General features: G+C 33.5%; 1 protein-coding gene across 1 annotated transcript in view; it reads left to right on the forward strand.

Annotated features, from left to right (window-relative positions):
- LOC128185745 (uncharacterized) overlaps nucleotides 1-22,322 on the forward strand; it is a 108,718-nt gene that overhangs the window by 31,042 nt on the left and 55,354 nt on the right. The window contains exon 9 of the mRNA XM_052855387.1: nucleotides 6,003-6,626. Within this exon, the coding sequence (XP_052711347.1) occupies nucleotides 6,003-6,626 (624 nt within the window). The remainder of the gene's footprint in view (nucleotides 1-6,002; nucleotides 6,627-22,322) is intronic.

Genomic DNA, 22,322 nt, shown 5'->3' on the forward strand with positions numbered 1-22,322 from the left:
TTTATTCCTCTCTAATAAACAAAACAAACTAACAAACATAACCGATCCAGATAAATATAATTACATGTATCAAAAATTAACTTAAAAAACAAACTGCACATTCATCCTTCACCCACAATATTGCCTTTTCGATATTCGTCGTCGTTGTAGACCCGTGTAACATTCTGTTAAGTAGGTGCTTGCACGAAAAAGAACCCCTTGCTGATCTACATTTTCATTAACGCATACAAAGAAAAAATATATTTTGATTTACTTTTGAATTTCTTTTAATGTAAAAAAAAAAAGAAGAAATTGGTTCTCAGTCTCTCTTTATGCCTGTTTGTTAGCGGTTAATCCAAGTTCATTTTGAATATCCTTTTGTAATTTAAAAAATGCGATGTAATTTTTTTCATGCAATATTTCGGATAAACCAATGGAGAGTTGTTTCTTGAAATTTTATTAGACCATGAAATTGTAAAATGCTAACATTGAAAATTGTGCCCGATTTCTTTTTTTTTTTAAGGGTGTTATTTACTCAGGGTTTGAGTTCTCAAATTCCGATTGTTAAAAAGTTCAATGTAATGAGTAAAATTTGTTCTAAACACAAAAAGTATTTATGAAATGAATTATTATTGACAAAACATTCAATAGTTTTACTTTATTATGGAATTATGCTCAAACAAAAATTGACTTTTAGCCAAACAGAGGAAATTCGGACTAAATTTTGCAGATTTTGTTTTCTGCTAAAAGTTTTTTGACATTAGTCTAATATTAAAAGTTAGGATTTTATATTTAAGTCTACGTAATTTTGCATATTTTCCGTTGGTTTTACCTCACTTATTCATTAAAATAATCTTATGAGACGAATAATAATAATATTGAAAAATGCTTAAAAACGATAAAAGACATCATATCTCAAAATTTTGATCATTGACCTCATATAAATTTTATGCCAACAGAATAAGGTCAATATAAGTAGTTCATTATCATAAATGATTTTGTATTATCATCATTCAATTTTTTGTAAAATTGAATCAAACATGGGTAGGGATTTGAAAACTGATAGAGGAAATTCGGACTGAATTATTTTTAAAAATTGATGCTGAAATATTAATGTTGTGTACTTATTTAGTGCCACTACCATTCGTTAACTGTATCTTATTTTTTAAAGTGTTTAATTATTTGTAATATTTTTATTATTAAGAAAATCTCAATCGTAGTGTAAAAGTTTATGGGATTTTTCTTGAATTTTCAATAAATATTCAATGGCCATTAACTCAAAAAGTAGGTCATTGACCTACTTTTCTGAAAGTGAAAAATAACAAAACAAGCAAAGGTCTATAACACACAATAGATGGTTTTTCATTATCATCAGTGGATTTTTTTTTCATTCTGAGTAAACGTCATCCTTAAGGAAAAACTTTTTTGATTTAAAAAATGATTCTTTGAGACAAACAAATTCACATAATCAATAAGAGTTTGACAATCTCTAACTGCAGGTCTGTAGCTTTTAGTCAGAAAAAGAATCGGATGGACGACCTAGGACCCAGATCGTCCATCCAAATTTCTTGAAAATTGCCATTATTTTCGTACGCGGACGCAATACTCACCGAGACTAAATGGTTCGTATCTTAAGTTTTAAGTTTTAACTGCTTTGAAAGGTAATATTGGTTTTCTGATAATTATGAACATGAATAATTAAATAAAAATGGTTAAAATTACAGTAAAATTACCAACATCGGTCTTCTCCGTGCGCGGATCTAGAAGGGGAAGGGTTCCAGACCCCCCTCCCCCTCCCAGCGCAATTTCTTTCAATTACGTGTACATTATAAACTTAACAAATATGCCTCGGACATCCCTTGGCAAACTCAAATAACCGTCTGACTTTTCAACCTCCACCCCGGAAAAATGTTCTGATCCGCGCATGTTCCCCCTCCTCGAAATACAAAATTATTCTTCAAAACCCCTTGTAAAATTTCCAGGATCTCCGCATATATACTAAGAGATTCATTGGCGCTTGCGTTCGATAAGAATGCGTGTAAAACGTTTGCCAATGGTCTTTTTACCTTCGTACCGGGCATAACCACAGTCCCACTCTGTGAATAAAATGCGGCGAATCAAATTAGAGACAACGTGTTAAGATCTGTATTTGCTTATAAATATGTAGTATCATCGTGCAAAATGCACTATTCAATTATAATATTTTTTTACTTGTAAAATTCAACATCTGTTTCGTAATTTTTTCTCACAGTTTATTTCTTACATAGTTACTTTTTTTATTTAGTGATTGACGCTTTTCAGACTTTATATGTGATTTGAAAGAGACAGAGTGTCATGTCTCAAGGACTGTTAATCTCTTAAAACAACATTGTGCAATTATCAGATTTTCATTTCTTGGACATCAAAGACTCATTGAGTTTATTTAATTATTTTATATCTGTGAACCTTTCCCTCATCTTACTTATATCATTACCTGCCAATTGCAATTTATACTCATTGTTAAGATTCTTATAAATAGTTATGTACAATTGTCAATGCGCAGTCTGGAATACGGCGGCCAGCCCCGGCCACGTCCGACTCTACGAGAGTCTTGAGTCCGGAGGCCACTTCTGGCCATATCCGACTTGTTTGTAACATGTCTGTCTGTTAAATTGTTATAATGTTGCCATCGTTGAGTCTCGTCCAATAATGTGGAATCCTGCATTAATTGCCTATTTATTTCTCTGGAACTGTATACTGGTGGACCTTCGGGAATACGGCAAACCTACCCTTCGTTTTAGCTTACGGCCCACAGCGCGCCCCAACCTTTTACCTTATACACTTTACGCCAACATTCCCTCACCCGGTTCGTACTACACACGACCGATGCAGATCCAGACGAATTCTCTATCACCGTAAAATTTACGCGGTCACAGAAATATAATACTTTGTTTCTCAGTGTTTACACATCTAATATTGTACTTCAGCTATCAATTTTTTGTAATATGTCACAAGTATGACGCAGCTACGACGGAAAACCTAATCGTTGCTTGCAACGAGCGCGTCTCTAGTTTAAATCATGATTTAAAATTTTTAGAATCATGGACCAAAAAGTGGATTCTCCATTTCAATCTAAAAAAACCAAACGTTGATTTCTTTACTTCGAAAAAAAAAACTATTTTAAACCTAAGTTATTTTTTGAAGGCGATAGACTGGATTTTGTTCACACTCATCGCCTTTAGTACTATTAGTAACACAAAATATCCCAGCTGGTCTGAATACATTGATAATATGTTTTGCGGTGTAACCGTTTGGAGGGCGAAGCCAATATAAATGGGGCTATATTAGTAGATGCCCGTTCATTCTTTCATTCTGTAATATTTGGCCTGTCAATTTATATATTGTTTTGTTTTGACTCTAATCTGAATGCTTATTAAATTTGTTCAAACACTGATATGCTATAGTCTTTCCCAGGTTACTGCTTTCATTAGATTTTGACGATTTTTATAGGAGCATACACAGCTAAAAGAAATACAATTGAAATCCTTCATTAAAACGCCATCTCTTTTTTTTTACTCAGAGATTTTAACAGAAACAAAAACAAAAAAAAACCAAACAGATTTCTTATGGCTATTTATCTTTTTTTCCATTCGGAAGTCTCTTGGAACACCTCACACAATTGTTTTATGCTATCCTCTAGATCTTGTGTTATATCATTTGCAAAGCAATTTTTTTTATTTAACAGCGGCTTTTTTTAGCCGAACAAGGAGAGAGAGAGAGAGAGAGAGAGAGAGAGAGAGAGAGAGAGAGAGAGAGACAGACAGAGACACTCAGAGACAGAGAAAGAGAGAGAGAGAGAGAGAGAGAGAGAGAGGGAGAGAGAGAAATTCAAAAACAGAAACCTGTAAACAAATTTTCATTCAGGTACATAACTAAAAATTGTTTGAACCCTGAAATATTTCATCTTTGTTAGCCAAGGGTTTTGATCCGCGCCGCTCATGCAGATCACCAACCTTTGGCTAGCAAAAGTAGGGGTATTTTTGAATACAGTAACTAATAACGAAGCAAAACAAATCTTAGGACAGATTGTAGCTGCATTTTTGTTGTTGTTATTTTGATTTTATCAATATACATGTATATTATTTTGATGTCTTATTGTCTAGTCTGAAGTAATTTATACATTTATTGGATAACACCTAGCTGCAGCTACATGTAGCATCTACATTGCAGATCTCTGGATAATTTCGCAGCATGAAGTATTTTAAATTTTTATAAATTTTTACTCAATTATTTTAAATGTATGCATAAAATGTGAATTAATGAGTAATGTATATTATTTTTACATAAGAATATCAATTTATCTTGACAATATTTCACTTGCATGGACAGATGGATATTGAGATTATTTTTGGTCCCTAATTTCACTAAAATTTGTTAATCAAACACTGAATTATTAAACATCCAATGATTGATTTTTGCATTTAAACTTAAGAATTGAGATGCACTAGCTAATTCACATCATAGGGTGCAAATTATGTCCTTCATGTACATTGTACATGCCGGGGTATATAATTAGGGCTTTTTCGACTTTAGGTCGAAAAGACCTATTGTTTCCGTTCTGTTTTATTAGGGCTTTTCGACTTTCGGTCGAAAAGACCTATTGTTATTCTTCTGTTTTACTATTAGGGCTTTCCGACTTTCGGTGGAAAAGACCTATTGTAATTCTGATGTTTCTTATTATTCTTATGCTCGGCAGAATTTCCGTCAGCGATTTTTTGAAAACACGAAAGAATTTTGAAACAATTATACAATAGTCTTATAGAATCTATGAGTGACACGCGTATGTAAGGTTTTGGACTTCCGGTTCCGGTACTTCCGGTTTTGACAAGGAAAATACTTTAAATTCATTGAAACACAATATATTTATTCTTTTTTTAGTTAGAGTATTCAAATTCAAGAATTAGATGCATCGTGTCTTGATGTACAAAATCATAAGCGTGGGCAATACTCTATCTCTTACCGTGTTTTAGATATAAGGGCTCAAACTTGATTAAAGTGGGGATGAAAAAGAAAAAAAATAAATAAAAAAACCATAGGAATTTTATAAGACATTGTTAAAATAGAAGTATTCAAGATATATATTCCAAGTTTGAATAAGAAATATTGAGTACTTCCGGTTTTATGAACCAATGAAAATTTGTCTATCGGAGTTTCAATGTTAAACTAAAATCACGCGTCGTTCGTTTTCTCAAAAAGTTTTCATGTTAACTGAACAATATTTCAGTTGTAGAATGATACAAACAATGCACAAACCGGAATGGTTTTTGGGTAGACAATTCGAAAGAATTAGGAATCTGCAGGGGCCAACGTGCAAATCAGCCCTTTTTCGAAATTTTTTTTTTATTTCTCTTCCGATTTTAAAACTCTTTTCAGTTTATTGTTAAGAATAAAGAGTACAATCTTTAAAAAAAATGGTCCATGGGGCCACTTTTTGACTCCTTATAGGGGTTTGGAAAGCCTAAAGATCACAACTTGTTTAAATTCTAAAATTAATTTTTGGAAGGGTTATCTCGCTTTGCTCTAATAAAAAAGAGCATGAATACTGTAGGCATACCAAGTTTTGTGTCTTAGAAATGAATACTTATTTAGAATATTCTTGTGGAATTTAGACATGTAGCTACTTGTTTTAAAGTTCTGGAGTGATCTTTTTTGACATGCACTACTCATAAATTCCTATATAAGCAACTGGTTATAGCAAGGTGTTCAGAAATTTTAAAAATAGATTATAGATAAATTGTTTTGAAATTTGAATTAAAAAAAAGGGATAATAAGGCTGTCGAAAGCCCTTACTTTTTGTTGAAGACAAAAAAAGTTCGTTATTATTATTCTCGACAGCGATTTTGTAAAAAGGGAAAGGATTTATGATACAATTATATATTTTAATATTTATAAAAAAAAATTGACAAATACGATAAACTACAGGTTATAAAATGCGCATGTATGAAAAAAATGATAAACGGTGGCTTTGTTTTTTTTTTTTTTAGTTTTAAGCAGATCTGAAATCATGGGTGATGAACCGGGACCGTCTAATTATCCATTTTTTCTTCTTGATAAGTCATCGGAAAATTACCTTCGTCTTACCCGTCTGATTACAACAGTTTGTGGTTCTTTACTGAGGGACATACTAAGTCACCACATTAAACCGGTCAACCTAAGAAAAGAGCTCGATAAAAACAGAAAAAAACTTGAAAAATTTATGACTATAGAACAATTGAAACAGTTATATTTGACTGCTGGAAGCAATCCAATATCTCCAAAAGACTTGGATATATCCGTTCTGTACATGCTATTACGGAAAATTTGCACCAAACTTCCTCCACCTAAGACTGGTTGGGGAAAACCTCCACAAAAAGGCGATAACAGCGAATCAGCTTTTATCGAGAGAGTACGACACATAAGGAATAGCATATCAGCCCACAGTACACAAGGTAAAGTGAGTGACACGGATTTTCAACAGTATTGGGAGGAGCTTGAGAATTCAATTATTGCAATGGAGAAGCAGTTGACTGGTGATGTTTTACATCAAGATGCCATAAGGTCGATAAAAAGTATGAACTTCACTAAGGATGACGCTGAAAAGTACAAACGTGAAATTCAACAATCGGAAGGTGAGAGCATTGCATATATATGAATAGCAATATAAATTATTATACTAACATAGAATATTCATGCATCGCTTTTTTATAATCATATATCAAACTGTTTTTTGAATTTTTTTTTTCTCAAAACAGACCAATATCGGGTTGAATTATTAATTTGAAGTTTTGTGTATATTTTAAGTAAAACGAAAAAATATTTTGACTGCAAAAAAATTATTTTAGAGTTTAAGATTTGATAGATTGATTGTTCAAGTAATAATTCCTTACGATGGAGTAAGCTTTTCATAAAAATCTAGGTGCTGCATTTGCAAGCGCAGTATTTAGTAGAAGGGAAAATTATGAACGTCAATTTGAGTATAATTCATGAACAATATAGTCTACTCTTTATTGCCAATAAACTAAATTACGTTTATGGTGATTGTATCTCAAAACCATTTTAATGTGTTCAACTCGTAATAATGAAGTACATGTAACTCGTTGTGATGAAAACTATAAAGCGCGGTAAAATATCTCATGATCAGTATCTTGTTATAACAACTGATTTTTATTTTCTTCAATATATCCTCTTCTTTAAGTTTATTTAAATATGAGCTATAATTTCTATTACTTTCTGTTTACTTCTATCATAGATACCATTTTACAATTCACGTATAATAAGAATCATTGTGATAATGGGAAACTTAAATTTATAAGGGGGTCATTATTCTTCAGAGGTCACTTTTCCTCACGTACTGTGTTTATTTTTATGAAAATGACACTTATTCTTCTGACAAACAGAAAACATTTTTTAACATAAAATAATGACCTGGGTTCATTATTCTACGTTGAAAAATGACTTCCAGTCATTACTTTACGGGGTCATATTCTGCTTTATATCGGTCATCACCGAAAGCAAGCAAGCTGATTTTTTTTGGTTTTTAGGGCATTTCGACTTTCGGTCGAAAAGACCTATTGTATTTGTTCTGTTTTATTGGGGCTTTTCGACTTTCGGTCGAAAAGACCTATTGTTTTTGTTCTGTTTTATTAGGGCTTTTCTACCTTTGGTCGAAAAGACCTATTGTTTTTGTTCTGTTTTATTATTATTTTTACTTATTCTCGACAAACTTTCGTCAGCGATTTTTTGAAAACGGAAAGACACATTGAAACAATAATGTAATAGTCTTAGAGCATTTCTGAATGACACGCGCATGCAATGTCTTGGACTTCCGGTTTCGATACTTCCGGTTTACCCAAGCAAAATACGTAAAATTAAAAGATTCAATATATTATTTGAAGAAATTCGTTGAAATTTTAGAATGAGATTTATCTTATCCAGATATACAAAAAGTTTAGTAGTGGCGAGTTTCTTTCTCTTATCAGTTTTGAGATTTCAGGCCTAAAACCTGAGAAAATGGGGGATGAAAAACAAAAAACTCAGAAAAGCTTAAGGATGTTATAAGACGCATAGATATCGTTTGAATAGAAGTAATTAAGATATATTCCAAGTTTCATTGAAAAGTTTTGAGTACTTCCGGTTTTATGAGCAGATGAAAATCGTCTATGGGAGTTTCTATCTTAAATTAAATTCACGCGTGTGACGTTTTCTCAAACAGTTTTCAAGCAAATATTTTTATATTTTGTATTTGAAATAAGGGACCTCATGCGAAGACCGGAAAAAGTCATGGGAAACAAATTTGGAATATAGGGGATCTGAAGGGGTCAATATTAGAAACAGCTCTTTAGCTGTAACTTTTTAATTTTTAATCGGATTTTCAAAATCTTTTCGGTTAATAGTTCAGAGTAAAGAGTACAATTTAAAAATTATGGTCCGAGGGGCTACTTTTTGAATCCTTATAGGGGATTCAGGGTCTGAAAATTATAACTTTATTACATTTCAAAAAAATTAAATTTCAAGAGTTACATGTATTGTCAAATTTTTAAGACAACCAGTCCTTTCACCAGGACCAAGAAAAAAATAAATTACAAGAGTAAAAAACAAAGAAAACCAACTCTTTAAGGGACTTAGACACAATTTGAGCTCAAAATTGTCATTTTTTTCATTTTTATGTCTGGAATTGTTAATATAGATGTACTCAATGCTTTAACAAAATTTGAAAGTCAAATATCGAGTTACAAGCGAGTTACAGAGGTTAGATTTCTTTGTTTTGTAAACAAAGCTCGAGTTTTGTTAATGTTTACATATTTGTTGTATTGGTATAAGTTTCAATTAAATATTGCTGTTTGTTGTGAAGAAAGTATTGATAAACCCATGGAATCAGTCTATCTTGTTTCCAAAAGTATTATGATAACGAAATGGCAATATTTTTAAGTTCACAGTATTCGTAAACAAATTAAGACTCGAGCTTTTTTACATTACAATGACTTCATGCCTCTTATCTTCCTTGTAACATGAATTTTAATATTCAAATTTTGGTGACTCATTCAAATTATAAAAGAAAACTATTTTATACATAGAAATCAAAAATAAAATTTTCATCTGAAATCGTGTCCATGTCCTTTTAAGCTACTACTAAACTACTTACGAAACTATTAAAAAGAACAGCTATATTATAAACATCTTTCGTTCACATTCTTAAAGAAGGTGTTGATACTGCCGCCGATTGCTTTAAAGTAATCAATTAAATGATATAAAATTCTAAATAACAACACTCTTAAAATGTTTTGAAATCGTGTTGTTACAGCTAGTTATATTGACAATTAAAGAATGGACTGTTTATTTTTTTTTTAATCATACAACCAAAATATCTTTTTCTGAAGAATGACTTTCTTCTTCTTTAAAACAGTTTTTAATCAAATACAATTTCAATTATTCAATTCATTACAATTTTAAAAATAAACATGCATAGAAAAACATAGTAATGCAAAGTAATGGCATGTAATGCCATCATTACACTAGACACTATATTTTGGAAAGTAATGCATTACATTAGCATTACTTGTAATGCTAAATTTGTGGCATTACACATTACACGCATTACTCTGAAAACATGTAATGCATTGCAATGCATTACCACCACATTTAGCATTACCACAAGCCTGCTTTATACTGAATGAACTTATTTATTCAACAACAATTGATTAACTAGTTCTACAACTTCTATTAACTTTCGTTGGCACGGATCTTAGCGTGTGGGTGTCATTGATGTCGGAGGAAGCCGGAGTGCCAGGTGCCCAAGCGGGCGACCACCAAACCCATTCACATACAACCACTGTCGAGCACGAGGACCCAACTCGGGTTGCAGCGGTGAAAAGCGAATGCATTTTAAAACATTTTACATCTGCATGTACTTTTTTATTCATGAAACAAATTCTTTAAGCGTATTTTAGAAAAAAACACCGAGTGAAAGGTTTATTTTGAAGGTAAGAATCAATTATGAAAGATTGTAAACGAAACGCAATTTAGTCTCCTTTTTCACGAGGCTAAATAAGATATTTTGGTGATATCTATTTATTCAATTAATTGTCAGAGATGAATGTGCTAAGATTGAATATGTACCGCTATCAAGTATACAAAATTCTGTATTAGCATAATTGCACGTTCATTTTGTTTATCTTATTTTATCATTGATACATAGAATGAGGAACAAAAGCCCAAGTATTGATCATTGTGGTACACCTATAGAGATACCTAAATTATTAGACTGAGATACAATCCACCTAAGACACTATGATCTATTTGTCAAATATAATTAAAACCAGAAAAGTGAAATGTTGCACATGCCAAATGACAGTAGTTTGTGTAGTAGTACATGTTGATTAACCGTATCCAAAGCCTTGCTTAGATCTACAAATAAAACACCTGTTAACTTACCATTGTCAATGTTACATAACCATTTTGTAATAATACTGTCGAGGGCAGTTTCGCATGAATGCTTAGGTCTAAATTCTGACTGTTTTTCAGTGATGAGATTGCATCTTCTACGATATTCATAAAAACAATTGTGAACATGTCTTGAAATAATTTTGCTTATAATAGGTAAAACAGAAACTGGACGATAACTGTTAAGTAAAAACTCTTTGCCAGCCTTTTATGATGGAGTGCCCTGCACGTTTCCAATTATCAATGGACATACCTGACTTAATTGAACAATTCATAATATGTATCAAAATGTCCCCTATCACATGGACACTAAGTTTTAAAGGTTTAAAAATAATCTTAACCTGTAAATTTGGAATTAGACCTAGATAACACTTCACGTAGAACAATTTGCTCACTGATCAATGGTATTGAAAATGAGTCTCTTGGCATTAGCTATTTTACAGTACTGTTAGTAAAGTGTTGTCAAATTTTGCATAAAATGTATGACCAATATTTGAGAAAAATTCGGAGGGACAGATAATTGTTTCTCCGTCGACTTCCAAAAGTAAAGTTTTCGTCTGGGTTCGTTTTGACGGTAGGAATTCCTTGACACAGTTCCAGGTATTCTTTGGGCTTGCGTGCTCCTAATTGATGGATTGAATTACAAAGACTTTTTTTGCCTCGTTGATTTCTTGCCCTTCGCGGTTTGATTTTGGATTTTACAGCTTTCCGGTAAAAGTCACGTTGTCAGTTTTACGGTTATATATATATATATATATATATATATATATATATATATATATATATATATATATATATATATATATATATATATATATATATATATATATAATTCGTGTCGATCACACAGGGCGAAAAACCATCTTTAAGCAAGTCCTTAAAGGTGGCTTAAAGGTGATTTAAAGGAGCTTAAAGGCTATACAACCTTTAAGCCGCCTTTAAGTCACCTTTAAGCAAGTGCTTATAGGTCCTTAATGTCCAAACTTCTTTAAGCCACCTTTAAGCCACCTTTAAGTGGCATTTACGCTCTCTTTACACTGCCTTTACACTGTCTTTAAGTGGCCTTTAAGTCAATATTTATCAAGCTGAACAATAAAAACATATATTAAATGCAAAAGCTCTTTAATAGAGATGGGAGGGGGTCATCCGAGTGATAATATAATTTCCAAGGAAGGGGGGGTGGGGGTGTTCCAGGCGGTTTTAATCGTCGCTCCATTAAACACAGATCGATATCATCAGCACCGCTCCGATGGACACAGATTGCCGTTATAAAATTCTTTATAATTTTTTGGGGGTTTCAAAATTATTGTAGGGATGAGCGCAGTCTCTGTATCTTAATATGTGCATAAAACTAATTAAAGTATGTTTGTTTCCTATTATAAATTAATCGGTGAAAAAATCTCTCAATCTCTCTCTCTCTCTCTCTCTCTCTCTCTCTCCTCTCCTCTCTCTCCTCTCCTCTCTCTCTCTCTCTCAGTTCATCCGGTTATTAAACAAAATAAAGATAATGAACCAAAAATGCATGATTTAATTTGATAATCGGTTTAAGGTTTGTATTTTTTTTTCAATTTTTATTATTTCTAACTCTAGATCTGCTAGATACATGTTAAAGATGAAAAGACTCTCAACTGCCTTTGTTATATCGGGCAGGATATTACTGTTTTGTTTGTTTGTGTATATCTAATTAGAGTCTATTGTTTGTCCAACTTAAGAAAACCCCCTGGAACTAACACAGAATATACAAGATATTCACAACAGTTGTGTCGTGTGCCCAGGTGCCCAGGTGCATGTTTGTGTATATCTAATTAAAGTCTATTGTTTGTCCAACTTAAGAAAACCCCTGGAACTAACACAGAATATACAAGATATACACAACAGGTGTGTCGTGTGCCCAGGTGCACGTCAGGGTTTCTAAAGGCGTTGAATCTTAGTATGTACGAGTATACGATAAGTCTAGTGAATAAAAGTTAATTTACATTTGTAATTCATTTTCAAAGTATTATTTCCTAGCTCTGGGTTTCAAAGATGTTACGTCTACAAATTAACGATACATGTATGTAAGAGTAAAATCTTGAGGCTAATTAATTAATGTACCAGTGATCATAAATAGGGGTTGATTATTTAAATAAATAAATAAATATAAGGGTAAATATGTCAAATATACCCGGCCTGGCACATCATACAATTGTATGTATAAGTCATTTGCAATTGCCACATGCAGTAAATACGTCACCGGTAATTGGTAATTTTGTTTGTTATAGAATTGATAGTTTAAAAGTCATGTACATACAATTACATGTAAATATTTAAACATATTGGAACGGCGCCGCGATCATGAAAACCGGGAAATTGCGGGAAATTGAACAAATACCCTAACAGTATCAATGCATTTAATAAAAGAAATGATTTCATTTTCTTTCTTACATTTTTATAGCTATAAATTACATGAACGTATATCTACTAGGTTTAAATTTATTAACTAAGAAAGCCTACTATAGTGAACCTAACGGTTTCCGTTTAGGTATAATATATTTTTGTTCACTGAAGACCAAGTTCCGTATTTCATTCTAAATACATGCATGCATGTAATTTATAAATTAGATATAATTGATCGTTACAAACTGAATGGTTTGTCAAAATCTTTTCAAGTAAACACATTCAATACAGTGATTCAATATCCACTGATATATAGGATATAAAAACACTCATATATATGAAAGTTGCCGTGGCGCAGAGGAAGTGTGGTGATGCTAGTAAACTAAAGGTCCCGGGTTCAATTCTCGCCGTGGGCGGGTTTTTTTGTGTTTTTTTTTTCATTTTTCTTTCTAGAACAAAAACCGTTTTAATACCTTTTCTTTCATAAAGTTAATACATTTTGTTGGAAATTAAGCACAATATTGAATTTATTTTTTTTAATGGATTAAAGGTGGCTTAAAGGTGGCTTAAAGGTGGCTTAAAGAAGTTTGGACATTAAGGACCTATAAGTTGTACTTAAAGGTGGCTTAAAGGTGACTTAAAGATAGTCTTTAAGCTGCCTTTAAGCCATCTTTAAGCCACCTTTAAGCAACACATATAGCTTAAAGGTGGCTTAAAGATCGTCTTTAAGCTACCTTTAAACACCTTTAAGCTATCTTTAAGGAGGACTTAAAGATGGTCATTCATCCTGTGTCAATTACTTTAGAGCGATCAGAGGCATTGACAACACCTCTTTAAGGATGCGAACTAAAACTGTTTATAATGTAGTTGTCCTTTTTCATAGTTTTTTAGTAGTTTTAGAAGTAGCGCTAAATTTCGTTTGTTTTTTTTACCCATGTAATTTAATTCTTTTTTCCTAAACAAATGATTGGTTGACAATATCTACGTGTCGTTACCCATTTGTAGTGATTTATATTGTAAGGAGGCCGTCTTGGGGTTAAGTCCCGTACACGGGTATGTGATCCGAGTTCAAAAGGATAACTAGTATATATTCAGTGTTTAGAAATTATATTCTGTAATAAATAACAGACATAAACAAATATAAAGGTAACAGGTATGAAACAGTATTATATAAAATCAAAGGGAGTGTGATATTTATTTATTAAAAGCAAAATATGAAATTTAGCCCCAATCCCCGAAAGTGCGTCAGTATCTGATGAAATAAAGTTAAAGACTGACTAAAACACCCGACCGGTCGGGCTCTACAGACCAAGCACGCGCATACCACGCCCGGTCAGGTTAAAGGGAAATAACTCTAACATAAAAATAAGGAAAAACCATCACACCCACCCCTCCCTTAATTTCTAATGTGGATTCCACATTGGTCAAAAACAATATTATTTACTATACATATCCACATGTTACAAACAATTACAATAGAAATAGCATTTTTCAAGTTATAAGATTAATAATTAAATATATTTATGCATGTACAAACAAAATATATATTAAATCATTAAAAATTTATCATATATTCTGTTCATCAAAGTAATTACGGGAGATAATTTAACTCTAACCAATTTGATAGTGCATTTAATAAAAAATACATCCAATACAATGTATAACAATAGAGTGTTCACTTCACTTAAGGAAGGAGTCTTCTCGTTATCAAACATACTTCTTATAATAAGAAAGTCGTGAAATTTTAAAACAGTCAAACGGATCATATTACCAAATGATTCTATCAGTTTAATCAAATTTGACGTTTTTGTTTTCGCATAAAGGTCAGGTCAAGGTCACTACCTTTTTCCTCAACGTAAAGGATGATAAAAATAAGTTTTGCTCTTTGTAGTTCTGTAGACATTTGTTTAAGATTTGAAGATTCTATTCTTCACTGAAATGATAGAATATCAGAATGTCTATCAGCTTATACTACTTAATTTGAATAAATATTTATACTAAAATTGAAATTGATTAGCTTGCATTTCCTCTTACTTTCTTAAATTTTGAAGAAATTTTGATTTTTTTCTTATGCTTCCAATAATAAAATATTTCTGATTTTTAAGTATAATAAAGAATTTATATAAAGATATAAATTGACCAAAAAACTTAATATATTGACCATTTGATAAGAGAGAAAAACTGATTTTAGTTATTTTTTCACAAAAATCAATGTGTAGAATGGGCGCTTTAAAAAGCTTATAAAAATGTAATTTGATAGGCAAAACATAATTTAAACCATATTCTGAAACCCAAGTAAAATATCATTAGCTCACTTTAGTAAAAAAAATATCCAATTTTAATGTTATTGTTTTTAAAATGTTAAAACAGACTCATTAATCAGCAGCAATTCTAAATTGCAAAACATGTTATATTTTCCTACACCAATTTTAAGCCAAAAATAAAGTCCTTGTTAGATTCTAAACATTGATTACTTTTTCTATGCCAAGGTGTGTGATATTAAAATAGAAAGAAAAATATCCTATTTTAATTACCTTTTATCTTGATTTAATGAACAATTAATACAATTTACGTTTGACAAGTCGAAATCCAAAATAGGCTCCTTCCTTAAAGTCAATTTACTATAGTCTATTCCTCAAGAAAAAGGGCGTCCCTCTCCTTCAGCATCTGTAGTTCCTTCTCTAGTTCTCTGTTTCGTTTTTTTAGCAACCTCCTAGCCTCTCTCTCACGATGTAGTTCTACTCCCTCTAGGTCGGTGAGTCTCCTCTTCTCGATCTTCCTTGCCCTGCCAAGTTTATCCATACTGTTACAAATCCACGCCAGACAGCTTTGTAGTTCTTCTCTGGTGTTTGGCAGGGCAGGGAGACACAGGTTTGGATAGTCCTTTCAGGAGGTCTGGGTTGCCAGAGGTCCCTGGACTTTCCCTCTTGGCAGTGCTTTTATCCTGGTACTTCTCCAACAAAATCCCCTGCCGCTTGAGTAAAGGCTAGTCATGGTCGATCAGAATCTGGTCCTTGTCGCTCCCTGTCCGGTTCTTGTCACTTTGAACCGTCTCCGCAATCTCCTTCACTGTCGGGAGGACAGTCTTTGTCTCCTCGGTGGCACCCTTCAAAATAAAGAGTCCTGGGTCGATGTTACCCTTATTCTTCCTCACCACTGACCGACAATTTAGCAGTATGACCTCCAGACGTTGTGGATCCTTCTCAAGCTTCAAGCCTGCTCCTCAGGTGAGCCTTCATGTCAGACTTGCGGCGGCACTCTGCCAAACAAACAGCCACCGGGCACCGGGCACAAATTCCTTGTATGTATCCTGTGCCTCTCCTCCCAGTGTCGGGTGAACTTGATATTGGTGGGAAACATTATCCCATTGCATCCACTCATAGGACAAGCCATGCCTCTGGGGTCAAACTTCACTTCAAGAAACTCCGTTTTGCATTGGCGTAACACTTCGTTGACTTCTTCGATGTCTGCAAAAAAGTCGAGAAAAAATCGTCTCCAATCTGTATTTAATATAATTAGAATTTATAGAATTTATTCATGTAACATTTTACATGCTGAGAAAGATAAACTATCCAGAGTTATACATATATGTAAAATGGACAACAGCCACCCCCGTGACCTAAAGAGTACAAATCCTAACAAAACTATTCTACACTACGCGTGCTGTAGTAGAATACAACACAAGTGGGAAGGGTAGACGAGTCACCGAAAGCAAAACCCATTGTGAAAGTACATGTCACCCATTCCGCCGTTATCCAGGTCCAGTACTACTCATGTCCTTTTTCCAACACACGTATGTCTTAAATAGACATATAACTCCACCAGTTGATGTTCTTTATAACAACAGTAAACTAATTGCATGTACATGTATATTGTAGTAAATATATATTTAGTTTAAATACCAAACAAATAACACTCTTCGCCCCTCATAAAATGTTGCTTTATTTTGAATTTACGGAAAATATCTTGAAACAGGCTTAATAAGCCTTCATCTCCGAGACTGTTTAACAGATTGCAAGGGTGAGCTAGGCTAGGAGTGAAGAGATGCTTGTAGAGCATTATCGTTGTCACCTTCTTCGTCGCAGTTCTTATCTGATTCATTTTTAGGCTCAATATCAATCGATTCATCCGAATTAGAAATGTACTGATTTTCTGATATCCCGTCGCCTAGAGCTTTTTCAGGTGTTCAATATGAACCACATTTGTTTTTCCAGTAGATGAATTTTCAATTTCATATGTTATATCAGACAACTTCCGTAGGACGGCATATGGTCCAGTCCATCCAGAGCCTAGTTTTTGTTGTGCATTGGGCGGATACATTCGCCATACCATGTCGCCTGATGAAAAAGCTTGAGGTTTTAATTTGGTATCTCTTTTGTCTTTTGAAACTTGACTTCAATTTCTCATGAACTATGGAAAATGGCATTTCCATTGAGTTCCGCGCCCATTCTACATAAGAACTGTAACATCCTTCGTGATGTTGCATTGGGGATGATCCAGCTATGACGTCAATTGGAGGCGTTATTTCTTTCCCAAGTTTTACAACATTTGGAGTACATTTAGTACTTTCATTGACAGTTGCACGGTACGCCATCATCAGATATGGTAAGTGGTCATCCGAGTTTGTTCTGTTCTCATCTACAAAAATGGCAAAGCATTTGTTGTAAAGTGCGATGAAAACTTTTGAATACAATCAGATTTGGGATGGTAGTAGTATGGTGTAGTATGTGATTTTGCAATTCCTAGTAGTGAGCAGATCTCCCTTCCTTAGCCTGTATGAATGCGGTAAGGTGCTCCAAATGTGCATCTAAATTCTGTTACTAATTTGTCTGAGCAGAATGATCGGGTAACGCAAAGCCTCCTCCATTTGGAGAAATAATCTCCAATTACCATTATGTACTGGTTGTCATTGCTAGTTATTGGTAAAGGACCAACTATGTCAATTGCAATGCACTCAAGTGGTTCAGTTACAGTTACATACTGCATTGGGGATTTACCTATTCCGGGTCCGGTTTCTATTTAGCACACGATTTGCATGATTGACACCAACGACCAATGTCATCTGACATACAAGGCCAGTAGAACCCACTTCTTATTGACTACATAGTTTTTTCTCGAACCAAGTGACCTGAGGTACGATTTTTGTGCAATATGCACATGATCTCCTTTCTAAGAGATGTCGCTGCAACTAGCGGATGAATTACTTCTTTGCTGTCCTTTTCCCACTTCCGGTAAAGTGTGTTATTAACTATAGATAATCTACCCCACTGTCAAAGAAGACAGGTTACTGTAGGATTAGGATCATTGACTTTGGGACGCTCTGTACACTCTAGCAAAAAACATTTTACTTTGCTGATGGATGGGTCATTATCCTGTTAGTTCTGTAGAGATTCTGTGCGCCATTGCTCTACCCAGTTTGATTCTGATTGCGTGTTGGAATTGGTAAGTGGCTGTGTACTCTCTGTAAGATCATTGGCAGAACATTCTGCCCCATCGCATTGACAGCAGTTCTCTCTCTTACAACGTTTCCGGGGCCTTCTGGATAGTCCATATGCATTTCCATGGTGAATTCCCTTACTATGTTCAATGGTAAAGTCATAGGTTTCTAAAAGAGAAATCCAGCGCGCCAATAAGCGTTCTGACTCTTTGAAATTCTTTAACCAGATTAGAGACGCATGATCTGTTCGTAACAGAAATGGTTAACATATAAGTAGTGTCTCAACTGCTTTACAAATGTCACAACCGCCAACAACTCCCGATAGGTGGTACAATATCCCATTTGGGATCTTGAGAGGGTTTTACTGCCATATGCAATTACTATCTCTTTCCCATCCTGAATATGTGATAACACAGCACCGACTCAGTAGGCGCCGGCATCTGTGTCTAATATAGATTTGTCATTTGTCGATGGTTAAGATAAAATTGGTCCGGTTGTCAGTAGATATCTTAGGCTATATAACGCTTTTTCGTAGTCCTCAGACCATTCAAATTTCCGCTCTTTTTGTGTTAACCGGGTCAGTGGATAAGCTACGTTAGAAAAATGTTCTATAATCCGTCTGTAATAGGAAGCTATTCCTATTCAACTGCTTATTTGTTACCGAAGTTGGTGTTGGCCAATCACAAACAGCGCTGATTTTCTCAGTATCACATCGAATGCAGTCATGGGATACAATGTGTCCAAGGAAGGAATTTCTTTGGCTTGAGTTTTAAAGAACTATATATGATAAGAGTTAAATTTGGCCCCCATTATCACCATTTTTTAAAATGTTTCGGGTACAATACATTTTTATGTTATAATTTAAAAGAGTTGATATAAAATATAATTTTTACATATTTGTTTGATTTATTTGCACTCACTTGCAGTATATGACGTCAGAAGTGACGCTATTTTTATAATTCAATCAACATCAGTCGAAAATTGACATTTTTCTTATCTTTTTACAAATGGGAAATATAGAGCGCATGCTTGAACCAGGACACAATTTTTGTTACTTATTAGACTTGGCTAGATACATCTCTGATTAAAATATTTTGGTACAATTAGGAAAAATAAATAGTTTGATTTGATTAATGTATTATTCAATAGTTAAGATGTGGTGCTTTGAGAGTTTCATGAAGATTTATCACAAACTAATCTTATTGAAATTAATATTTAAGCTGAAAAAGTGTGTTCTTCAGTAAAAATCAAGACCATTTTGTGCTAAGAATGATGGGTATGTGTATCCATGGTAACAGAGTTGCCTAGCAACCAACTTTAAGTGTTTTTATGATAGGTATATGATAATATGCATCATATTAACATTTGAGAAAAATTTGTGACTATGCGTGCCGAACCTCCTATACATGTGTTTAAATGTTTAGAGAGAATGGCTCTTAAATCGGAATTTACTGCCTTTAAACAATATCATTAAGAATAGCAATATGATTAAAATTGATTATAATACTGAATTTCATATATGATGAGCTCAAAATATAAGTTATGAAAAAACCCATAAAAACGTATACCCGTCCGGTACTTAAAAATTACATATTACATGTTTCTTTCAAATTTCGTCTTGGTATTCTTAAATAATCAAGTTTGAGATATAATTGTATATTATATATATATATATATATATATATATATATATATATATATATATATATATATATATATATATATATATATATATATATAGCAATATCATTAAATATAAATTAATTAATGTTTTATGATAACTGTCTACAGCCAGTTTTTTTTAGGCTGCAATATAATTAAAAATGTCTACAAAAGAATATCTAGCTAAGACAAGATTTTACAGACTTGAACTATTTCAATCATTCGAGTTTCTTAAGATCCTCATGGAATGTTTTTGATATTAACATCAACATTTTCATACCACCTTGTTTTCTTTTCTAACTCCGTTAGGACTGTTCGCTAGCAGATCTAGCTATCAGAATAAGACACCGGACAATGGCATGGTATGTAAAATGCTTGAAGAAATACATACAATAGGGCATGGTATGTTGTCAACAAGGTTTCAAAACATTTACAGCTCAAAAGTAGTCATTATATCACAATTTCTCGACTTGTTTTTCAAACTGTACCAAAAAAAGTCATAATACCCATAATAAATTTAATATTATAACAAGAAGACTTCACGAAGATCTTAAATATCGTATGATATGATATTGTATAATATGATATGATATGGTAATGTATTATATGATACGATATTTTTACATATTAGGTTTGTTTCTGACTGACTACAGAAATACATTGGGTTTATCAATCGCATAGATGGCGAGGCGAAGCCGAGTCGTCTATGAGATTGATCTACACAATATTTTTTTTGTAGTCAGGCAATAACAAACTTAATTAGTGTTTTGTTTTCTCGAGGACTATCAAGTGACACATTTATTTACAAAAAGCGATGATCTACGCAAACTCATGTATGTACTTATTGTATACGTAGTCCGAAATATCTCACGATTTCCTGGCTTTAATAGCGATTTTGATATCTTATATGGGGTTATATTGGCAGGTTGGGGGAGACAACCAGGTTATGGGGCCATTTGATCACAGCCCCAAAGTATCCCTCAGTCCCCGCAACAGGATATAGTCAATTAGCTCCCCTCCCCCCCCCCCAAAAAAAATAAAATGAAAATGTAGGGTTGGATTGGAATGAAAAGAGTACAATGTCCGGCGAGCTTAGGGGAATACACTTTAGTACTTTTGGAGAGATGCTTGAGAGTTTTTGAGGTATATTTTTTTCAAGCCTGTTTGTCTAAGTAATTGTAATTCGAGATTTTTATGGTTGTATCGTGATTGATGTAACATCCAACCAACTTTGGAAGCAATTAAATTGTTGATGACCTTGTTGACTTTAAGACTTTTGGATTTATTCTTTCTTCCTGCTCTGTGTAGGACACCATGCTTATATAATCTTGGCAACATGGGTAAAAACTTTGTGTGGTACTTGGACGGAGCATGTTGTAGCGATACAGGCTGCACTGTATTTTGTGAATCAGCTGTATGCCTGTTAAGTATGGTGTTGCTAAGTCGATAGAACCCAAGTGAATTAATAAAAAAAATTATGAAGTGGATACCGAGCTAAATATTCTGAAATTGCCTTGTCCAGTTCATCCCAACACATTCCCCTACGTCCCAGCCAGGCGATAGTTCATGCTAGGTTAAGGTTATTTCCTCCAGGTCTATATGCTGCAGCATGATGGTCTGCCCAAAAGGGGATTGAAGATCCCCAATCCAAATGATAGTTGTTTCTACAAAACTTTGAAATGGTTTACATATGTTTTTGTTTTGTTTAAATTGGGCTATTCATGTGTTCTAATGTAACTCAAATTAGATGCTGATCGCAATCTTCCCATGGTCTTAATATCCGACTCGAGACTTCTTAGTTTAGATAATTCTGTTGCTATCCCAATTCTAAAGCTAGGGGACCTAAAATGGCCAAGGGCCCCAATTAATAAAGTTCAGAGATTTTTGTAACATTGTGGTATTTCTTAAGCGGTTTCAAGTTTATATATCTTAACACGTTGTGAGTTTGGGATGAGTTTCCTCCAGGGCCTAAATAACTTTTAAAGGTTTGAATTGGGCTGATAGAGAATGTAGGGTGTGGAGTTATGTCCACAACAGAGGAAAGCCCCACTTGATCTGTCTTTTACTTTTGTATAGTGATTTGACAGAGTAGAGGGGATTTGATCTTGATGTCTTTACATTGCAAAGCTAATGTTTCACGAACTATTAACAAGCCACAATATGCAAAGATGAATGCTGTTGAAAACAATGCTGACTCAAACGCAGAAGTACATATGTGGGGAAAGAATCCCTAATTCTGAAAAACAGTTCCTGTGATTTGGGAATTCTTGTGTCTTTGATTACCCAATCTGATCTGCGCAACCCTTCCAATGATTTAATCACTATGAAAAGATTGGTTGTGCCTTGATAACCATTTATTTGATAAAAATAGGATATTGCATTAATATACAGTACCACTGTTCTGTATGAT

Source organism: Crassostrea angulata, chromosome 5 (genome assembly GCF_025612915.1).
Source record: "Crassostrea angulata isolate pt1a10 chromosome 5, ASM2561291v2, whole genome shotgun sequence".
NCBI classification, from domain to species: domain Eukaryota; kingdom Metazoa; phylum Mollusca; class Bivalvia; order Ostreida; family Ostreidae; genus Magallana; species Magallana angulata.